The sequence below is a fragment of the Poecilia reticulata genome, chromosome 21, assembly GCF_904066995.2.
Source record: "Poecilia reticulata chromosome 21, P_reticulata-male-v2, whole genome shotgun sequence".
Taxonomy (NCBI): domain Eukaryota; kingdom Metazoa; phylum Chordata; class Actinopteri; order Cyprinodontiformes; family Poeciliidae; genus Poecilia; species Poecilia reticulata.
This window is the reverse complement of record NC_088850.1, coordinates 25,326,995-25,347,255: the sequence shown is the minus strand read 5'-3', so window position 1 is coordinate 25,347,255 and position 20,261 is coordinate 25,326,995. Positions and strand designations below refer to the sequence as shown.

Sequence of the window (20,261 nt, the reverse complement as noted above, 5' to 3'; positions counted from 1 at the left end):
CCATCATGGAAGAGGAAGTGGAGATGGTTTAGGAATATAAATATCTGGACAGCATATATGAAGCGATATGAAGATATGAAGAAGTGTCATCAATCAAAATCAAATCAAATTTTATTTGTATAGCATATTTCAGCAGCAAGGCATTTCAAAGTGCTTTACATCATTAAACACAAAAACACAGAGTCATGCAACATTGACCCTGTTGATGCAATGAACAGAGTCAAACCTTTCAAGGTTTGTAGCAAATTGCTTCAAACTTATTCTTCTATAAATTTGGTCTGGGGATGACTGCAACCTCTGAGATACTGAAGGATGGGTTCTTCATAAAATAAAGAAAATTATGGAAAATTTTTCCTTTCATGAAAAGAGGGAAAGCAGAGTGTTTTCAGTCAGAGGCTTCTTCCGCTTCGCTGTAATGCAGACCGCTACAGGAGATCTTTCCTGCCAACAGCATTAACTATCTACAATGACTATTTAAAGAATCTGAATGAGAGAGTTACAACATTTAATTTCCCTTTGGTAAAAAAATCTTCTTAACATTTCCATTTGTCACTCTGCCTCGAAAGCAGAGTGGATCATGAGGATCCTTTTCAAATCTGAAAAATGTGGCAGAAATTATTCGAACTAGTGATTTCTGTTTTGAATCGATTAGGAATTGCCCAAAAAAATCAGAACCAAATCTAGTTGTGACATAGAAAACGATTCCCAGCCGTAATGTGTGCTGTCTCTATGCCAGTTGTAGTGATCATGGACCCTGAGAGAACACCTTTTAATCATCAGTTTATCCTCCAGTCTACATTGTTCTGCCCGTTGCCACACGGTCCCAGCTCCACATGCCAGCATGTATGTGGTTGTCATGACGTAAACCACTCCAAATACATCATCTCCACCATCAGAGCTCAAGCTTTTGCTGAGCTGTATTGGTCCCTAATGTCTTCATCAAATGGATCCAGGTTAATATCCTTCTTTCTGGTCAAAAACATAAAACGGTAAATGATAAAACAATGCGGACATATGATGAACTGTAGATTGTTCTTGACAGGAATAGTTATCCAGGTGTAGAAATTGCATTGTCAGCAGGAGACCCAATACTCTATTTGCAGCTATCTTCTAATCTAATCTAATCTAATCTAATCTAATCTAATCTGGTCTGAAAGTGGCCTTTTGGGCCAACTGTGTTTCATGGACGCTTGAGCATGAAAGAGGAATCTTGTTGAGTGGATCTATAGAAATAATGAATGAAAAAAAGCTTTAGAGTGTGTCACCACAAAACACACCATTTTAATTACAGCGCATTCCCACGAGACTGAGCTGCACATACACTCTCAGCTCTTTAGGTACCACTCTGAGCTTGCATCATTGCTAAGCTAATAATGTTTGCCGCTGCAGCGCTGACACACACATTAAATTAATCTGGGTAATATTCATAGCGGAAATATTATGGATCATATCAGTCTATACCCATTAATGTTAATTGGAAATCATTTCCAGGACTTGTGTATGAGAGGTTTTCAAAATTAAACTGTCAATCGTCAGGGTGCAAATGTCTGATGCTCTCTCAGCTGGAGATAAGTGCAGGCTTCTCACTGGCACACAACAAACTGTGCAAAGACTCATGGGAAGCATTTTAAAATTTCTGGGTTTTCATACAGAAAAACAACAAAAGAGGAAAAAAAACAAAGAAACTTTCAAGATGAAGTAGCATTATCAACAAACTGCCTTACCTGCTTGACCTGTAGCAATGCTGACCGCTGCAAACAGCCTCTGAGTCCTGCTCAGATCCGACACGCCGTTGACAGCTTCCACCTCTAAGGTGTAGTTGGCATGAGCGAGCAGGTCTGTGATGCTAACGTAAGTGTCCACTAATCCAGACTGTGCGGGGGAGTATCCCACATTTGGACCACACGATACACATTCCTCAGGCTCCCAGCTGCAGCGGCGGCAGATCACCCTGTAGGTGACGTCGTTCCGCCCGCCAGTGTCGGCTGGTGGGCTCCACTCCAGATTAACGGTGGTCTGGTTGATGTTGTAGACCAGGTTCTGTGGCGCAGAGGGAGGTCCTGTCAAAGGTGGACACACAGAGGAAGACAGATTTAGATAAATGAGTGCCAAGAGAAGTGACAGCCAAGTGTGTGCATGAACTGGATCTGTGCTTTAACTGTTCTCTGAGAAAAAGAAAAAAGCTGTAGGACATGCCAGCTCCAGACCCAGAGCCAAACACTGACACTCAATTATAATAAGAGTCAGAGCCAGAAAAAAAGCTCTGCAGGTACGCTGACAGAAAGGGAGCCGAGGCAGGTACCAAGGTCAGTGGTAGAACGCAGAGAAATCAAGCAGTGTAGACTGAATACATTTTATAGTCAGAGTTCAGGCAACATTGTTTATATCGCTTATTATTAATTCAGAGAAAGTGAAACATTAAGGGTCCCCTTCTATTTATTCCTATAATGGAAAATCTCAAAGTTAAATCAGTTATTAAAGGAGACACCAGAAGACTTATTGTGAAGATCTTTTGGTCCATTATTTTACATTACAAAGAATATACAGAAATGTGTTTTAAATATGCTTATTTTTTGTGGCCTAATGTTTGAATTTATTCCAGGTTTTATACAAATAACAAAAAAAATCAGTTTATATAAAACATTCTACAACATTATGCTCAGAAATGAAGTTTTACAAATAGACTTGTGTTGATCTTTGACAACACATTACCTTGAACAAAACCTGAATGAGAATTAATCAGCCACCAAGGTCTGAAAAATGTTGAGTTAAACATTCAACCATATCTTTAAAGGTGTGATGTGAGAGTACAATCACACCAGTCCTTTAGCAACACAGAACTGCTGTTCTGTGAGCTGAATGATTTCTCAGCACATCAAAATGCTTTAGGAGTGACGTTAATGTGACTGATTCATGTCTGAAACAAAGCAGATAAACAGTTTAACAGTGCAGCTTTCACTGTTTCTACCTGACAACAGACATGCAGATGAACAGGTTTTCATTGCTGAGAAACCACTCACTTTCCACATCAGAATCCCAGCTTCACAGGTTGCCCTGTTCCAGTTGATCTATCTGACTTGAGATTTGGAAATAAATTCTTAAAAGTTCAAACTCAATTCGCTATTATATACTATTATGCCTCAAGTAAGCATCTTCTGCGCAATGAACCATGTCCAAGTACGTGGGGGCTCTCTAATACCAAAGCAAGGGGAACTGCTTTAGAAATTAATGGATTTTTTGCTCAGCAACCTCTTTCAAACACCGAGTGGAAGAGGTGGATGGATAATAAGTGAATGGTAACCAGCAGCTGTAATGTCTGCTAGAAGGGCCCACCACCTCTGCTAGCACTTCACAATTTACATATATCAGTGAAAATTGTGCACCGACTAATAAACTATTTATCCATGTATTTATTACTTAAGTTAAGGTAGAGCAAGTATAATTTAAAAGATTTGTTCATATTTGAACATAATATTTATTCATTTCGAACATGATAGAAGTATAAATTCACATTTGATGTAACAAAATAATCTTAAAATGCTTGAAAAGGAGTAGGAAGAAGAAACTTAAACTCATTCCATGTTTTCAGATGGACACTCATTATTAAATCAAATAAAAATAAATATATGCACCCGTACATCCATACCCACACTTTCATATGCGTTAGCCTCAATTTAAATAAATGCACATTTGTGCCAATTCTCACCCATATTTCCATATCTTGTGAAAATGACCTCCTTATATTTCCCTTTAAATTGTATTAAATTTTGCTGTTGTTTTAACTCCTTATTTAAATTGTTCCATGCTAAAAAAAATAAAGTCAAGTAAACCCTAGTGGGGAAAAAAAGTACTTTAGTATATTTCAAATATACTTACATTTCTGTAAGTACATTTTAAATATACTAAGTATTAAGTGTACTACCTATAAATATATACGAAGTATAATAAAAGTATGCTTGTACCAATTTTGACATAACTTTAAACATACTTAAATATAATAGTACCAAAATACACTTTTAAGAAATATATATATAAAGTATACTTTAAGTGAACAAAATATGTATTTGCCCAAGTGCAAATATACACTTGTTCAAGTGTACATTTAAAATAGATTTTAAAGATATTTTGTGTATATCTTAAAATATATGTTCAAAATAGAATTTTTTAAAATTCACTTAACGCTTATTAATTTCAGTATGTTTTAAATTACATCTCAGTGTATTCTTTAGGCCAGTGGTCCCCAACTCCCGGGCAGCAGACCAGTACCGGTCTGTGGACCAATTGGCACCGGGCCGCGCAAGAAATAATGAAATATTTCAGATTTATGCATTATTTGAGTCTGGAGGATCTTTTATTTTGAAAATCCTTTAAGCAGATACTCTTGGTTACGTGCGCGCCAACACTGAGCCCACAAGCAGCAAAATGAGTAAGAAACGGATCAGATGTCTTTGGAAAGTTTCTTTGGAAAGGGGAATGGGTCCAGAGAAGAGACAGGAGAATGGATTTATCCCGGACCCATAGATGAGTCTCACATTACAAGCCGCTCTGCGTAACATGCAGCGACCAGCAATGAAGCCTTCAAACTGCTTCGCCATGTAGAGACCAAGCAAGCTGTGCATATAAGCAACACTTCAGTTGTCATTGTTTCCCATCGTCTCGTTGCAGAGAAACAAGCTCAGGGCTCCCGTTAGTCATTATAATGAGTTAAAATTTTCACGAAAGTAAAATGTTCGTTTTTGTGGCGCATCTGTATCTTATTTTGAAGGGATATGTAAACGTCACCATAGCAACCAGAGTCAGAGAGCGTTTGGGCAGTGGTCGAGTGGAGATGAGTAGAGCTTGTGAGTCTTAAGTCTGGTTTAGACAGCAAGATTTAAGAATTGTCGGCCGATTTTCCAAACCTCTGTGACCACAGAGCTGATGAAAGTACAACAAGTTTGATCGGTTCATGTTCAGCTCCGGTTCATGTGTTGCTCCTGCCTTGTGGCAGGAGCAACACACCACATAAAAACCGATTCCAGTCACGAACATCCCGATTCCAGAGGATAATCCAGTAAAACCCCCAACATAGCATAAGGGAATTTAGAATAACCAAACACGGATGACGATGTAGAAGCAATAGTGACAGTTTGTGGACTCAGTTTAACGTGTGCTAACGTGTTGCTAGCTGGTAGCAAGTTTGCTTTAAAATGCTAATTATCTTCGTTTACTTATGAACAGTGCAGTAAAGATATTAGCAAACTTACATTGGTTTTAGAAATAATTATTTTATCAATTTTATTGATAAAATAAAATTCATGTTATTGTAACCCAGCTGTATTTCATTTGTTTTTTCTGTTTCATTTGTTTATTCTGTGTTATTTGCTTTTCTTTATTGTTTTTATTTTATGAGTAGTGTCCCTTTGAGAGCAAAGTACGACATTACTTTACGGCACCGTTCCATTTACTAAGGGAACTCCCGGGCTTTGGAGTTTCAGAGCTGCTGCGGAGCAGAGACATGTTAGTCTCTGGCTACCTTCTGCATATTGCCTGACTTCTATATGATGTTTTCCTGCTAGGTGAGCATTACTGGAGATTTATAATGTATGTATTCTGATTTTATGTACTAAGTCGTCGCTAATTCCGTAATGTTTTAGAAGCCAAACTCCTGTTTTACCGTGGGTATTGTGAGTTAAAATGGCTGTCAAATTAGCCATGTTAAGTGAAATATTTCATTTTCATCGATGTTCTTGAGGGGCTTATTATTTTATGAAGTTATATTCTTGATAAAAGATCTTAACTGCTATTTTAAAATGAACCTCACTGTAGTTGCTAGGAGAACTCCTGGGCTTCGGAGTTTCAGAGCTGCTGCAGAGCAAAGACATGCTAGTCTCTGCCTACCTTCTGCATATCGCCTGACTTCTTTATACCTGATATATGATGTTTCCTGCTCGTGCATTATTGTGGCCGATATTGGGGAACGGAACATTGGGAAGGTACTCCTGTGCCTGCGGAGGAAGAGAAAGAGGCTGCAGAGTTTTCCGTTTCGGATGCCGGCTGCCATCGTCTTTCTGGGTCGCCATCCCAGTCAGGTCAACCTCTTTCATCGATCTTTTTTGTACGCATCAGAGACACACACAAATATAGAGCTCTATATGAAAAATATTTTCTTTGCTGGCCAGCATCTTTTAATTTCTTTTTTCTACCAAAGACCCTGAAAGAATTCTTCGTCATCTAAATTTTATTTTATTTTCACATTGAGGGGACTCGCTACTAAGTAAGACAAATATAATTTGTCCCACACAGTTCATAAGCGTGCTTAAGTGAAATGAGCACAATGAATATATTCCGCTCGTGTTTGGAGTGAATGTTTTTCTTTGTTGGTTTTCCAGGAAAACTGTATGACCAAGTTGAGACGTAGTTGGATGTGTTTCAGTCCTGTAACTTGTAATAAACGTAACTGGTTGATGGTAAACTGCTATCTGAACCCGAGTAAATTCTATTCTTTGGTTACATTATAACTGCATAAAGGCTCTGTTTGTTGCAACTTAATAGTTTTCTTCATAAACTCAACCTGGTTTTAATTTAGCTCAGTATGCTAAATAGACTTTGATATTGTGAGGCTGTTGTTATTACTCATTCATCAATGTTTTTATCGTCAACATATTTTTGCAGTCTAAGCAAATAAATATGAAAGAGGAAGCCAGGGATCGGGTATTAGAAAACCTAAAGACATTCCTGTCTCAGAAGAAGCTGTGACTCCACCAGATCAACAACCAGCTCTGAGGATGAACCTCCACATCGTCTTCATGGTGTAAGTTTTTTGTTTGTTTGTTTTGTTTTTTATTGAGCAGCTGGCCACAGTTTTAACAGAAAAACAGTGTTGGTAAAACGCCAGTTAACAAACATGATTTGATTTAAAAATGATTGAAGAGAATTTATTCCCCTTGTTTAATCTACCATTTCTCTTTCATATGTTTTATTTGTTGTTGGCTTTCAGGGCCCTGTGATGGACTGGTGACCTGTCCAGGGTGAACCCTGCCTCTCATCTGATGGCTGCTAGAGATGGGCACCACCAGCCCCCCTCACTACCCTGCAAGGATCAGTATGTTCAGATCATGGATGGAAAGTTTTTAAGGTAGTTTGTCTCCTTACGTTCACACTTAAAAAGAGCTTCACAGTTAATGCCAACATCAACTGACTCTGTGAAATTGCTTCTAACATAAAGAGGCAAAGAAGACTCTCAGAAATGTTTTTAAACCCCAGGCATCCGGTCCCAATCATCATCAGTTTTGATGATGTCACATACATGGCGAGTCCACAACATTCTAAAATTGTAAGTCTCACTTTTTTCTTTGCCATTTTTCTGTACTCTTTTTAATACAAGTGCTTTCTCTTTTTAATTGCTCTATTGTTCTCTTTTGTAGGTTTCTGTAAAGTGCAGTGGTGCAGTGAATGGGAATGTTCTGTCGTTGATCCTCACTGTTCTTAGGAAGGAGAAATGTCAGTTTATCTGGAATACTGTGACATTGTATTAAAACAATACTCTTGTCATTGCTGAAATATTTTTCACATTTCCTCTAAAGTTGTACCTATTGTTTTATTGTACTAATTTTCATAAGCATGTTGTCTGTAAACTTTGAATGTATTGACAATTTGTACAATTCTTTTATAGTATATTAGCAATGTACTCTCGAAAAATGTGGGCAACATTTTATTTGATGGGGTGTGCATAAAACTTGACATGATACTGTCATAAACACCTGTTATGAACATATTAAAAGGTATCATGAAGTGTCATTTAGTAAATAGTGACACTTTTAATGAAAAGTTGCTTTAAAAGTTGGATTAGAAGTCTGTTAAAAGTGCCAACTCTATATAATTTTGTAAATAATGACACTAATGCAACGTTGGCACTTTTAATGGACTTTTAATCCAACCTTTAAAGTAACTTTGCATTACAAATGTCATCATTTACCGAATTACATTTCATGACAACAGTCAGACATTCATAAAGGCTTCATCATGTTTAGGACAGTGTCATGTCAGTCTTATACACACCCCATTAAATAAAGTGTTACCAAAATGGTAATATGTTGAAAACACAATGTAATTTGTTTCACCTGGAAAGTGTGTTGTAATTTATCCTTCTTTGTTCTGTAACCTGATGTGTTTGCAGAAGGGGCACTGAATAGGGGAGAAAAGTGATGACAATTCTAGGGGCCCTGACCAACAGGGGGCCGTCCACAATTTATTTATTGTTCATAGAAATACAAAATAAAAAAATGTGGCCCTGTCAATTACAAAATTAATCATATTGTATTTTCGAAAATTGTTTTTAGCAGTAAAAATTTTATGTTCCCACTCTCAGATCAAAAAACACATCCATATTTACCCTGAACCCCTCTTGATCTGCATGAAATGGTTAGTTCCTGCTTGGATCGCTTGAGAGTGACGCTGTTCAGAAGCAGACAGTAGGAAACTAGAACGACTGTGGCAGTTACTATGCTTCTAAGAAATGTTAGAAAATCAGGCTTTCAAAAAAAAATAGAGAGGAAGAGAGAGAAAAAGGCTAGAGTGTCAATTTATAACCCAGTTTTTCTCCAAGAGGTGGGTAGACTGTGAGATTATCAACCATCTAGCATAGTTAGCTTAGCTACAGACTACTGTTTGCCTCCATTTCACTAGCATTTAATGAATTAAGGAAAAAAATTACCAACATATTCATATATTGAACTTGTCCCTTGTACCACTTAACAGATGAGTCAGTCAGTAGCAGCTCTACCCACGTCCCTCCTGACCTGTTCTCTCCTAAGTGAAATTAAAGCTGTAGTATGTAAGTTTTATAAAAATATTTTTTTCACATATTTGTTAAAACTGTAAGTATGTTGTGACAGTATGGCATGAGAGGTAATCTGTGAAAAATCTGATTCCTCTGCCCAGTGCTAGAAACAACCAATCAGTGGCAGGAGAGTTTTAATGTCAATCACAATCTCATATGGCTCATCCTTCCTCCCCCTTGCTCTGTGCTATGCTGCAGGTAGCATAGCCTGTTGTAAATGCTTAGTCTAGTAAGCATAGCTAAAAGTGATGGCAGATAAAATATTTTCCTGTAACAATAAGTTGTTTCTCCACCATTAGCACATTTAGCAGTGAGTGAATGAAGTTGATTGACAACACTAGAGCGTCCAACTGGTTCTGATTGGTTGATTTGGTCAGAACGGTGCATTACTTTAACCAGTAATAGTAATTCAGGAAGGAGATGGAGGAGATTGATTGTTTTCACAGATTATCTGCCTCATAACAAACTGCTATGACATGGTGACAGCTTTAACAGATATGGAGAAAACATTATTTTTTATTAAAGTTACATACTGCAGCTTGAATAAAATGCAACTCCATATCATTTTTGAGAAGTCTGGATTGCTTCATGTATATTTTGCATGTTGCTTATGACTGTTGCTCATGGCGAGACAGTAATAGAAAACTAATAGAAAAAATTTAAGCAACCTACTTGCATACTGTATGCAGACTGAATTTTATTCTTGCATGTAAAATTCATGAGCAGTAAATATTATACTAGTTATCAGTATTGGACCAAAGAAAGCAAGGCAGTTGCAAGCCCTTTGAAATTGAGACGCTTTTGTTGGGTCAGACAGACTCAGGAAATTGTAACAGCAGCTGCGTGAGGGACACCTGTGTCCAGACAGAGGTGTAATCAGTAGCCTAGCATCATGATCTGTTTGTTCTGACGATTTCGCAGCTTCCACTTTGTCTTCCTAATGTGGTTCCTCCTCACCCTGAATCTCATACTGACAGGAGGAACCACAGAGCTCTGTTAGGTTAAAAGCACATCTTCTGAAGTTGTGATATTTTTCCTGTAAAAGGTTCCAGAGGAATCACCTGAAACCAGATGTTGGACTGGATTTTATTTCAATGTCAATTGTGAATGTTAGAGTCTCTCAACCAAGAGCAAGAATCCTTTTATAGGCGATTTTTCTTCTACAATACGTTATCTCTTATATGGACGCATGCTGTTTTGTTTGTTTGTTTTGTTTTCCAGATCTCAGTAATACCGCGAGGAAACTGGACAGAAAATAGAATCGGTTGTTTTTTTATACAGCTGTGAATCTCACGGAGCAGCTTGGAGGAGACGCTTTAATGACATGACTCCAGAACACATTAGGGCCCGATTGATGAAAATGCACATCCGCTGATCTAAAAACAGGTTTTGTTCTTCCATTTCAATGTAGAGTATTTAACTATGCTGTATAATAATTGTAAAAACTAAAGGTAACTACTTTGCAGATTATTTTCGGAACGCAACCCCTGCAAAAAACGAGTTATCACTGTATACTTAAAATACGTTCTGAGTATATTTTAAATGTAACCCAATCACAATAGTTGTTCCAAAATGTCACACTTTAAGTTAACTAATTCATAGTATACTTGAAGTATACTCATGATTAGTCTTACTTAAAGTGTGCTCAAGTATGCTAAAATTTAACATACTTAGTACATTAATTTTTCACCAGGGAAATCTTATGTGTTTCAGTTATTGTCGTGAAACTGTGGAAAGTTTTTATAATTCTACATGTTAAGGCTCTTTTATAGCTCACAAATAAAGCACATAATTTGAGGCCATAACCCTAACCCTAACCCTAACCCGGTTACATGTGGGAAAAGGATCCATGAATTCACCTTAATTTAGACAAAAACTTGTTTTTAATAACTTTTTCCAAGAAGAAAACTAAACAAACAGGCATTCTGCAAATTGTACTGCTATCGGTAATACTATCTTTAACAGACTGACAACATATGGAGGCTCTGAAGAGGCTAAATAATGCAAAGAGCCAAAATAAAACCTCTCAACAGTGCCAAAAAAATTCAAGTATAAAACTTAACATTCAAAGGCAAATACAGGTTCCATTACAATAAACAATCCAGAGTTACTGAATGAAAACTTCCTGATAGCATGGCGGCTAGCTGATTACTGCTAGTTCTGAGTGGCTGTTTCTGACTGAGCGGAGTAATTATGCAGAGCAGGGAGGAGATCGATCATTTTTTTTAGAGATTATCTGTCTCATGTTAGGACAGCGAAAGTTTTAATACGTATGTAAAATGTATTTTTTAGGTTAGATGCTGCAGCTTTAAACAGAGGTTCGGTGTGAGAGTCACTACCAGGTGGAGCAGAAGCGGCGCTCCATCTGTGAAATATTACTACCTGTAGCGTAGCAGCGGTTCAACAGCGAGAGCAGAACCAGCATCTTACATGGCACCTCGAAGACTTAAATAATTTTGCGGGTTATTTGTTTAGCTTTCTGACCGTCATGCTAACCCGGGTGAGTGTTTGTAGCTGTGCGCTGCTTTACCTGCTATCTGATCCTCCATATGTCTTTTTTACTGCAGTGAGCCTCGATGTAGCCAAACTCCGTCAAGTATGGCACTGTTTTTATGTCGTATTAGCTTCGTTGTGTTGATGCATTTTGACGTGCCGCAACACGCAAACGTCCCCATTCACTCAGCGCGTCATAGTTCCACATTGCTTAGGATTGGTTGCTGCGTGTTTGCGCAGTGTGAAGAAAAGAGGAGACCAGCTGCACAGGCAGGCTGCGAAATGAGATGCAGGTTATCGGTATCGGCAACAAGAGCCAATGATCGTTGATCACCGATCATGCACTTTTTCACAAAAATCGGTCGATTATGATTGGTGACCGATCGATCGGCACACCTCTAGTAATTATGTCTGTACCAGCTATAGGTGTTTGAATTGCTATGTTTCCTAAGAATGGAAATCCTTACATCTTTTGAAAAAAGGACACAAAATCTGCCACCCCGTCAGCTTTTATGAGCTTGATTATCACCAGCCAGATACACCAGTATGCCTCTATAACCACTTCTGCCACATGAAAAGAGCAAAAGACCGAAACACAATTTGCTCAAAAATGTTCTCATAATGACAGAGATAAGCTCATCTGATAAAACTATGAAAAACAAATTGCTGCTTTTATCTTTCATGTTCCCCGCTGTAAGATTTTACAACCCAGATGTTCATATAAATAAACTCTCCCAAATGTAGTTAATGTTATATGACTAGTGCTATGTGTTTATGAATATTTTAAGGATATTTTTATTTTCCTCTCTGGGAACTTGAAAGATCTCTAAAGGAAATTAAAAGGGAGGGGCCTCGCAGCTCATTTGTCACATTACCAAAACAAACTGTAATAACAATACACTGACTTATTAAGGCAGCACTGAGTTGATTTCATTTTTTAAAACCAAGGGGAACACAGAAGAATCCATATTCATGGTCACTGGGTGAAAGAAGAGGCAGGCTGAGGACAGGGAAGATGAAAGAGCCACCTGTGGCAGGCGAAGTGGAGCGGCTGCCAATAGCACCACTCGACTCCAACACTTAGGATGCACTCTCAGTTCTCTTTGTGTCCAACGTGACAGTATGACTCAACACAGATGAATTTAAAAACACTTGCACATGTTCACACATACTTTCCAATATGCCTCAACATAAACAGGTGGGAACATCAATATGTCTGTCATTACTGGCAATCCATTAACAAATGATGATACCTTATGTTGAAAAGATTTCAACATAAGGAATTAAAGTAGACCTAAAACAGTGACAATAGGTTATCTTTACAATAAATTACTTCATTGCACCATATTACTTAGCTACTACACTATGCTAATTTAAAATATCAGCTTGGCCTAGACAAAATTTGTCCTGAGAAATTGAGCTCAATGAGATCCCAGACAGAGCAATGATATTAGATGAGAATTCATCAGAAATGTCCAGTGTAGATCTTTCCACTTTTCAAGCCACAATTCTCTGACGTTCAGCACAGATTCAGTTGATGTTTCTAATTTTCTAATTTGTCACAAAATGAGTTTACCAGGACTCAGGATCAGTCACCATCATTTATCTTGATTAATTTTGAACTGTTTCATACATGAATCGTATAAATGATTATGTGGAGACCTTTGAAACAGTTACCATCTAATTCTATATATATTCATATAGGATCAAGCTATATATATATATATATATATATAGAGAGAGAGAGAGAGAGAGATACTGTTACAGTTTCTTGAGTCTATCTCCAAATTTGTTAAAGTTGTCACAATGTCGTAGCAGTTTGTTATGAGACAGATAATCTGAAAAAAATCAATCTCCTCTACCTCCTCCATGAACTACTATTGCCGGCTAAAGTAATGCGTTGTTCTGACCAAAAACAACCAATCAGAACCAGGAGGACTGTCTTAGTGCTGTTAATCAACCTCATTCACTCACTGCTAAATGTAAATGTGCTAATGGTGGAGAAACAACTTATTGTTACAGGAAAACTGTTTATCTGCTGTCATTAGTAGCTATGCTAACTAAACTGAGCATTCACAGTTTGAATTTGCACAGCTTTGTGCTATGCTAGCTGCAACACAGCACAGAGCGAGGGGGAGGGTGGATGAGCAGCACCATGAGATTGTGACAGCACTAAAACCCACCACCTGCCTCTGATTGGTTGTTTCTAATAGCACTGGGAAAAGGCAGAGGAATTAATTTTTTTCACAAATTATCTCTCATGCCACACTGTCATAACACAATGACAGTTTCAACAAATATGTAAAAAAAGACTTTTTTATAAAAGTTACTTACTGAAGCTTTAATTTCACTTAGAAGAGGGTTTATGCTGGAATGGTGGTTAAAGCTGCTGCTGACTGACTCATCTGTTGTTAAGTGTGGTAAGAGGTACAGGGACAAGTTAAATATATAAATATCTTGGTATTTCTTTTCCTTAATTCATTAAATGCTATAGAGGCAAACAGTAGTCTGTAGCTATGCTAACTATGCTGAATGGTTGATAATCTCACACAGGAGAAAAACTGCATTACAAATTCACACTCTTGTCTTTTTCTCTCTTCCTCTCTATTTTTTTTAAAAACTTGACTATTTTTGAACTAAAGGGCGTGGTGATTTGTATCAGAAAAAACTACAAGCATCTGTTCAAAGATGTGGTGTCTTTTTATTATCGCTCAATTTAAAATTCTTGATGCAAACTAAACTAAACGATCATTCAACATCACACTTATAATTCCTCTTTGATTATACAGTTGCAAAGCTGTTGAACTGCTGCAAACTACTACAGAAAAAAAGTTCTAGAAAGTTTCAACACATCAATCAGTCAATCAAATTGTATTAGTATAGCACATTTCAGCAGCAAGGCATTTCAAAGTGCTTTACATAATTAAAATAAAAACAGCATGTGACATTGAATAAACAGTGAGAAAGAGAGATTTAAAAAAAAGATAAAAACATTAAAACCCCTTTAGGACTTCAGTTAAACGTCGTTTAACTGGGATTCTAACCCTCAGGAACTTTAGTCAAAAACACCGTTTGGCAAGGACTCCAACCTCTAGGTTTTTAGTTGAACGAAGTCAACTGGGACTCTAAACCCCGTAGAACTTTAGTTAAACGTTGTTTAACTGGGACGTTTTCCGGGGTGCTTTACATCATTAAAACGTAGAAAATAAATAAAAAGATATTAAAAACATTCTTCCTATACGCACGAGGAGTTACCCTTAAGGGGTCTCCTCAAACCTGACCTTTTGCCCTTAGTTGAAACTCTGTCAACTGGGACTCTAACCTTTATAGCCTTTAGTTAAATCTCTGTTTAACAAGGACTCTAACCTTTATAAAAACATGGAAAACATCAAAACCCGTAGTCTAACCCTAATTTAGCCATAAGCAACTCTAAACAGGTGGGTTTTAAGTTGAGATTTAAAGTGTGTTTCAGCTGTTTTACAGTTTTCTGGAAGATTGTTCCAAATTTGTGGTGCATAGAAGCTGAATGATGCTTCTTCTCGTTTGGTTCTGGTTCTGGGGATGCAGAGTAGACCAGAACCAGAAGATCTGAGGGGTCTAGACGGTTGGTACATCAATAACAGATCTTTAATGTATTGTGGTGCTAAACCGTTCAGTGATTTATAAACTAACATCAGTATTTTAAAGTCTGTTCTCTGAGCTACAGGGAGCCAGTTTAGGGACTTTAAAACTGGTGTTATGTGCTCTATCTTCCTGGTTTTAGTGGCAAGCAGCAGCATTCTGGATCAGCTGCAGCTGTTTGATTGATTTATTAGTCAGACCTGTGAAGACGCTGTTGCAGTGATCAATGCGGCTAAAGATGGATGAGTTTCTCTAGATCGTGCTGAGACATCAGTCCTCTAACCTGGAGATGTTCTTCAGGTGATAGAAGGCCGACTTTGTGACTGTCTTAATGTGGCTCTGAAGGTTCAGGTCAGAGTCCATCACTACTCCCAGGTTTCGGGCTGATCGCTGGTTTTCAGTTGTAACAACTGAAGCTGTGCATTGACTCTGGTTCGCTCCTCTTTAGGTCCAAAGATAATTTCAGTTTTGTTTATGTGCAGCTGGAGAAAGTTTTGGCACATCCACACATTGATCTGTTCTAAGCATCTATTCAGTGATTGGATGGGTTCAGAGTCACCTGGTGACATTGTGATGTAGAGCTGTGTATCATCCGCATAATTGTGGTAGTTAATCCTAGGTCCTGTTATAACCTGAGCCAGTGGGAGCATATAAATATTGAAAAGAAGGGGTCCTAGGATTAAACCTTGGGGTACCCCACATGTGACCTTTCACCTCTGATGAGAAGTTTCCGATTGAACACAGAAATCTCTGTTCTTTATGTAGGATTCAAACCAGTGGGGCACTGGTCCGGAGAGTCGGACCCAACTCTCTAGTCGGTTCAGTAAAATGTCGTGGTCAACAGTGTCGAAAGCTGCACTGAGGTCCAACAGAACCAGCACTGTGGTTCTCCCAGTCTGTATTCATATGGATGTCATTGAACACTTTGACTAGGCCGTCTCTGTGCTGTGGTAAGCACGAAAACCAGACTGAAAAGAGTCAAAGCGATAAATAACTTCCTAACAATAATGTAATTGTTTAAAAACTGCTTTTTCAATAACTTTGCTGATGAATGGGAGGTTGGAGAGCGGCCTGTAATTCTGCAGTAGTGATTTGTCCAGATTGTTCTTTTTTATCAGTGGTTTGATAACTGCTGTTTTCAAAGCCTGGGGGAAAAAAACACCTGAAGAGAGCGATGAGTTACTATTTGGATCAGATCATTAGCAATGACATGCAGGACTTTCTTAAAGAAATGTGTGGGTAGGACATCCAGACAGCAGGAACCAGAGCTTAATTGACTTATAATTTCTTCTAGGGTTTTATAATTTAGTAGTTGAAATTGGGTAATTTTTCCTGCATTTGTTTTGTTTGGGCACAGCATTGGTTCTGTCTTTGGAGTGGATGTGCAGATTAATCATCTGATCTTTTGAATTTTCTCTAAAAAGAAACTTGAAAACTTGTTGCAGGCATTAGATTGAAGTTCAGGTGGCAACGTCATCTGAGGATTTGTGAGCCTGTCAACAGTAGCAAATAAAGCTCGAGCGTTGTTAGTGTTTTTGTTTATAACATCTGCAAAGAAAGCCTCTCTGGCATGTTTTAGTGCTGTGTGATAGTTACTTAGTCTTTCTTTGTAGATGTCATAATAAACGTGCAGTTGAGTTTTACGCCATTTCTGTTCGGCCCTACGGCAGAGTTGTCTTGCAGATTGAACTATTTGTGCATTTCTCCATGGAGATTTCTTCCTACCAGTCACAACCTTCACTTTAGTGGGGGCAATGTAATCAATGATATCTGAAAGTTTGCACTGAAAATCATCCATCAACTTATCTACGTCACTATAACTTAAGAGTGAGGAAGAAGAGTAGATTTGATTAAATGTTTCTGCTGTGTTTTCTGTGAAAGTACGTTTTGTGATGGTAGCTTTTTGTCCACATGGGTTAACGGATAAAGAACTGTCAAAGATAACAGCAAAATGATCCGACAGGGTGACATCAGTTACAGAGAAATATTCACACCCTTACTGATAACCAGGTCCAGTGTGTGTCCCTGAGTGTGTGTTGCTTGTTTGACATGTTGCGTTAGACCGAAACTCTCTAATATATTACAGAGCTTTTTAGCCCCTCGGTCCTGGGATGCTGTTAACATGAATGTTGAAATCACTGACAATTATTAAACAATCGTAATCAATACATATGAGAGATAGAAGCTCATTGAAGTCCGCAAAGAAATTTTCCACATATGTTGGTGTTTTGTATAGAGTTAGTGTCAAAGTTTGTTTGTGGCCTTTAACCTCGATTCCAAGATATTCAAAAGACATAAAATTACCCAAAGAGATTTTACTACAGTTTATGGTATTCTTAAATATTGAAGCCACTCCTCCTCCTTTTTTGTGTTTTCTATTCTCACTTAAAAAGTTGTACGTAGGAGGCTTTGATTCAATTAGTACGATTGCTTCATTACTGTCATTCAGCCATGTTTCTGTCAGAAATAAAACATCAATATTATGCTCAGTGATGAAATCATTAATTAATAGAGCTTTAGCACAGAGAGATCTGGTATTTAAAAGAGCCAGTTTAAGTGACTTGGAGGATGAAAGCTCTTCTGTCTGAGGTTCCTTTAGGCAGGGAATCAGTCTGAGGTTTGAATTAAGACCGCTGCTTTTTGTATTTCTGTTTTTTGTAACTTCTCTTGTAGTGATCCGGACAGGTATTGTCTTGCTATGCAATGTCGTGGGGCCAGACACATTCTGGAGGAAGACGGGTGTAAGATAATATCTGGACCCGGTCTCAGACCTCAGAAACGGAGTGCTGGATCTCAGGAGGTCAGAGGCAGGTGGCTTAGATGAAGTGAGAGTTGTGCCAAGGCGAACCTGTTGATCCATACTATCCAGCTGGGAGGAGAAAGAGTCCGTCCGTCTTTCTCTCTGACCTGAATTCTCCACCAGCATTTTCAGGCGGCTCAGGTGCAGCCCGACTCTCTTTAGTGATTCACTTTCTGAGAAACTCTGATCTTGTGAGTGGGTGTAGGAGCAGAGAGGGAGGGGAACCAGTCATTCTGTCGACAGCCGATGTTTTATCAGTTTGTATTGGAATAGTTTGTTCTTGATATGCGGAGGGCTTCATCCTAGTCAGACATCCTTGAGCCTGTTCTTCTGAAGCGATGGTCACATTGTTCTTGTTGATAAAATGAAAAATATTTGCAGTGAGCAGCCTTATTCCGTATTTGTTAAGATTGCATCCGCCTCTTCCAAAGAGGTGAAAGTGCTGCCAGTTGATACCGAGGTTATTGATGAAGGTCACTGAGCTGGCAGAGCAGGTTTTAATCAGCCATTTGTTTATCATACAGCCTGGAATGTTTTTTGTCTCCCCATTGAGGCGATGGAATTGGACCACTGAGAAATAACTTCGTTTTTAATTTTCCCATAGTGTCCAGAAGAATATTAAAGTCCTTTTTCAGAATCTCGGATTTTTGCTTTGCCAGATCGTTGGCTCCAACATGCACAACTAAAGTCTCCATGTTTGGCTGATCAGTGGTTAGAGAGAGCACTTTGCGAGTCAAATCAGATACAGTGTCACCAAGAAAAGAAACCACTCTCGTTTTCTTGGGATTGCAAACATGACTGATTCCATTTACTGCCTCATCTCCAACAATAAGCACTCTTGGCATACCTTTCGTTTTCCTGGTGGTCACTTTGTCCTTCGGAGCTTTGTGCGGTGGATGCGTTGGTTTAGCCTCATTGCTGATGTTTGAAGGTGGGTTTTCACTCAGAGGCTCGTGCTGGAGTGCAGAAAATCTGTTTTTCAGTGGGATTCCCACGGAGTCGGAATGTTTTGAGGCTTGGGCTGGTCGCTTTGTCCTTGGGAGCGGGTTCGGTGAAGCCATTTTGGTTCCAGCTGCTTGTTTGCTATTCTTTGGCGGAGCAGGTGTTGAGGTTGAAGGTGGGTTTCGGCTCAGAGCCGGCCACGCTGATTCATCCAGGTGAGGGGTTCTCCCTGTTAGTCGTCTCATGGGATCTGCAGTGTGAGACTTTTGTTTCGGCTTGGCTCCCTGAGCGACCCAGGGTGAGCTGCTTGGTGCGGGGTGTACGACCTCTACGCTGATTTGAGGAAGAGTTGTTTCATATCCACAGGTAGCGTTGATCTCAAAGTTCACCTCCAGAGGTTGAATCTTTGTTCCTAAAAACTGAAGTCGTCGTAGAATACTGCTAATGTCCTTGGGGTCGGACGGGGGCATTTTGCCCTAGTTCAACTTGGAGGTGAAGAAAAGTGAGGTAAAAATAAAAGTGAGAAAATCTCCCGGTCTTTAGGTTTGAAGTGATCCAGTTATGATGTCGATAATGTGAATAAAACCATAAAAATTGTGACTTTAAAAATAATTCACAAGCAAAGTTATCAGTAAGGAGGGGAGAGAGCAGGATAAGCTGGATAAGCACATTAAGGCTCTGATAGGTTGTTGTCAACAATGGACTGAAAGGCTGACCAGCCAATCACAGTCCAGACAGGCCTACAAGGCACTGTACAGTGAACTTGTGGCGTTTTCTAAAATTTTTCTAGGCGGCATAGTGACTGCCACGGTCGTTCTTATCTTGTACTGTCTGCTGCTGAAAACGTCACCGTCAAGTGCGCCAAGCAGGAATGAACCATTTCATGCAGATACATGGGTGTTCAGTGTAAATATAGATGTGTGTTTTTTGGTCTGGGAGGGGTAATATTTAATTTTTACTGCTAAACGCAGTTTTAAAAAACACATTAACAGTAATCGAGAGGGCCCGATTATTATTTTTTCATCATTTCTGTAATTTTTTTTTTTTTTTTTGTGGAGCAACCCCTGTCGTTAAGGGCCCTTAGAATTGTCTAACTTTTCCCCCTATACCGCGCCCCTGTCTGTGTGCGTGACAATCTCAGATCGGCCAACGATCTAAGATTGTCGTAAAGGGAAAGCAAAAAATCGTGTAGTATGAACTACTGCTTAGGTAGTCGGATGTGCTCATCTTCTCTATATAAATCTAGTGATTACTGAAGGGCAATATAGTATACAGACTTTATAATCTGCACTCTTTTGGTTGAACGCAGTATTTATTTCCACTTTGGTTTTATGTTGTTTAGTTTTTATTCAAGTACGTTTTTTGTTAATGGAGACTGAGAATCCATTTTATTTTTGGCTGTTTTGTTTATTTAGTTTATCAGTTTATCAGTGTTACGTGTTCTTTTGAAAATAAAGTGTATCTATCTATGGCAGGAAATCGCATGCATTATTATGTCATTTCCATTAAATCAGTGTCAAAAGGTCTTGAAACAATATTATCATTTATCGCAATAATTTTTTAGACAATTAATTGCTCAGCAAA

At 38.6% G+C, this 20,261-nt stretch overlaps 1 protein-coding gene across 9 annotated transcripts in view; it reads right to left on the bottom strand.

Moving 5' to 3' along the window:
• epha7 (eph receptor A7) overlaps positions 1-20,261 on the bottom strand; it is a 206,326-nt gene that overhangs the window by 135,933 nt on the left and 50,132 nt on the right. For 8 of the 9 annotated variants that reach the window (XM_008398597.3, XM_008398598.3, XM_017302237.2 and 5 more), the window contains one exon: positions 1,725-2,060. In XM_008398597.3, coding sequence (XP_008396819.2) covers positions 1,725-2,060 — 336 coding nt within the window. Of the gene's footprint in view, positions 1-93; positions 1,224-1,724; positions 2,061-20,261 lie in introns of those variants that run through there. The other variant, XM_008398599.3, reaches the window with a different exon arrangement.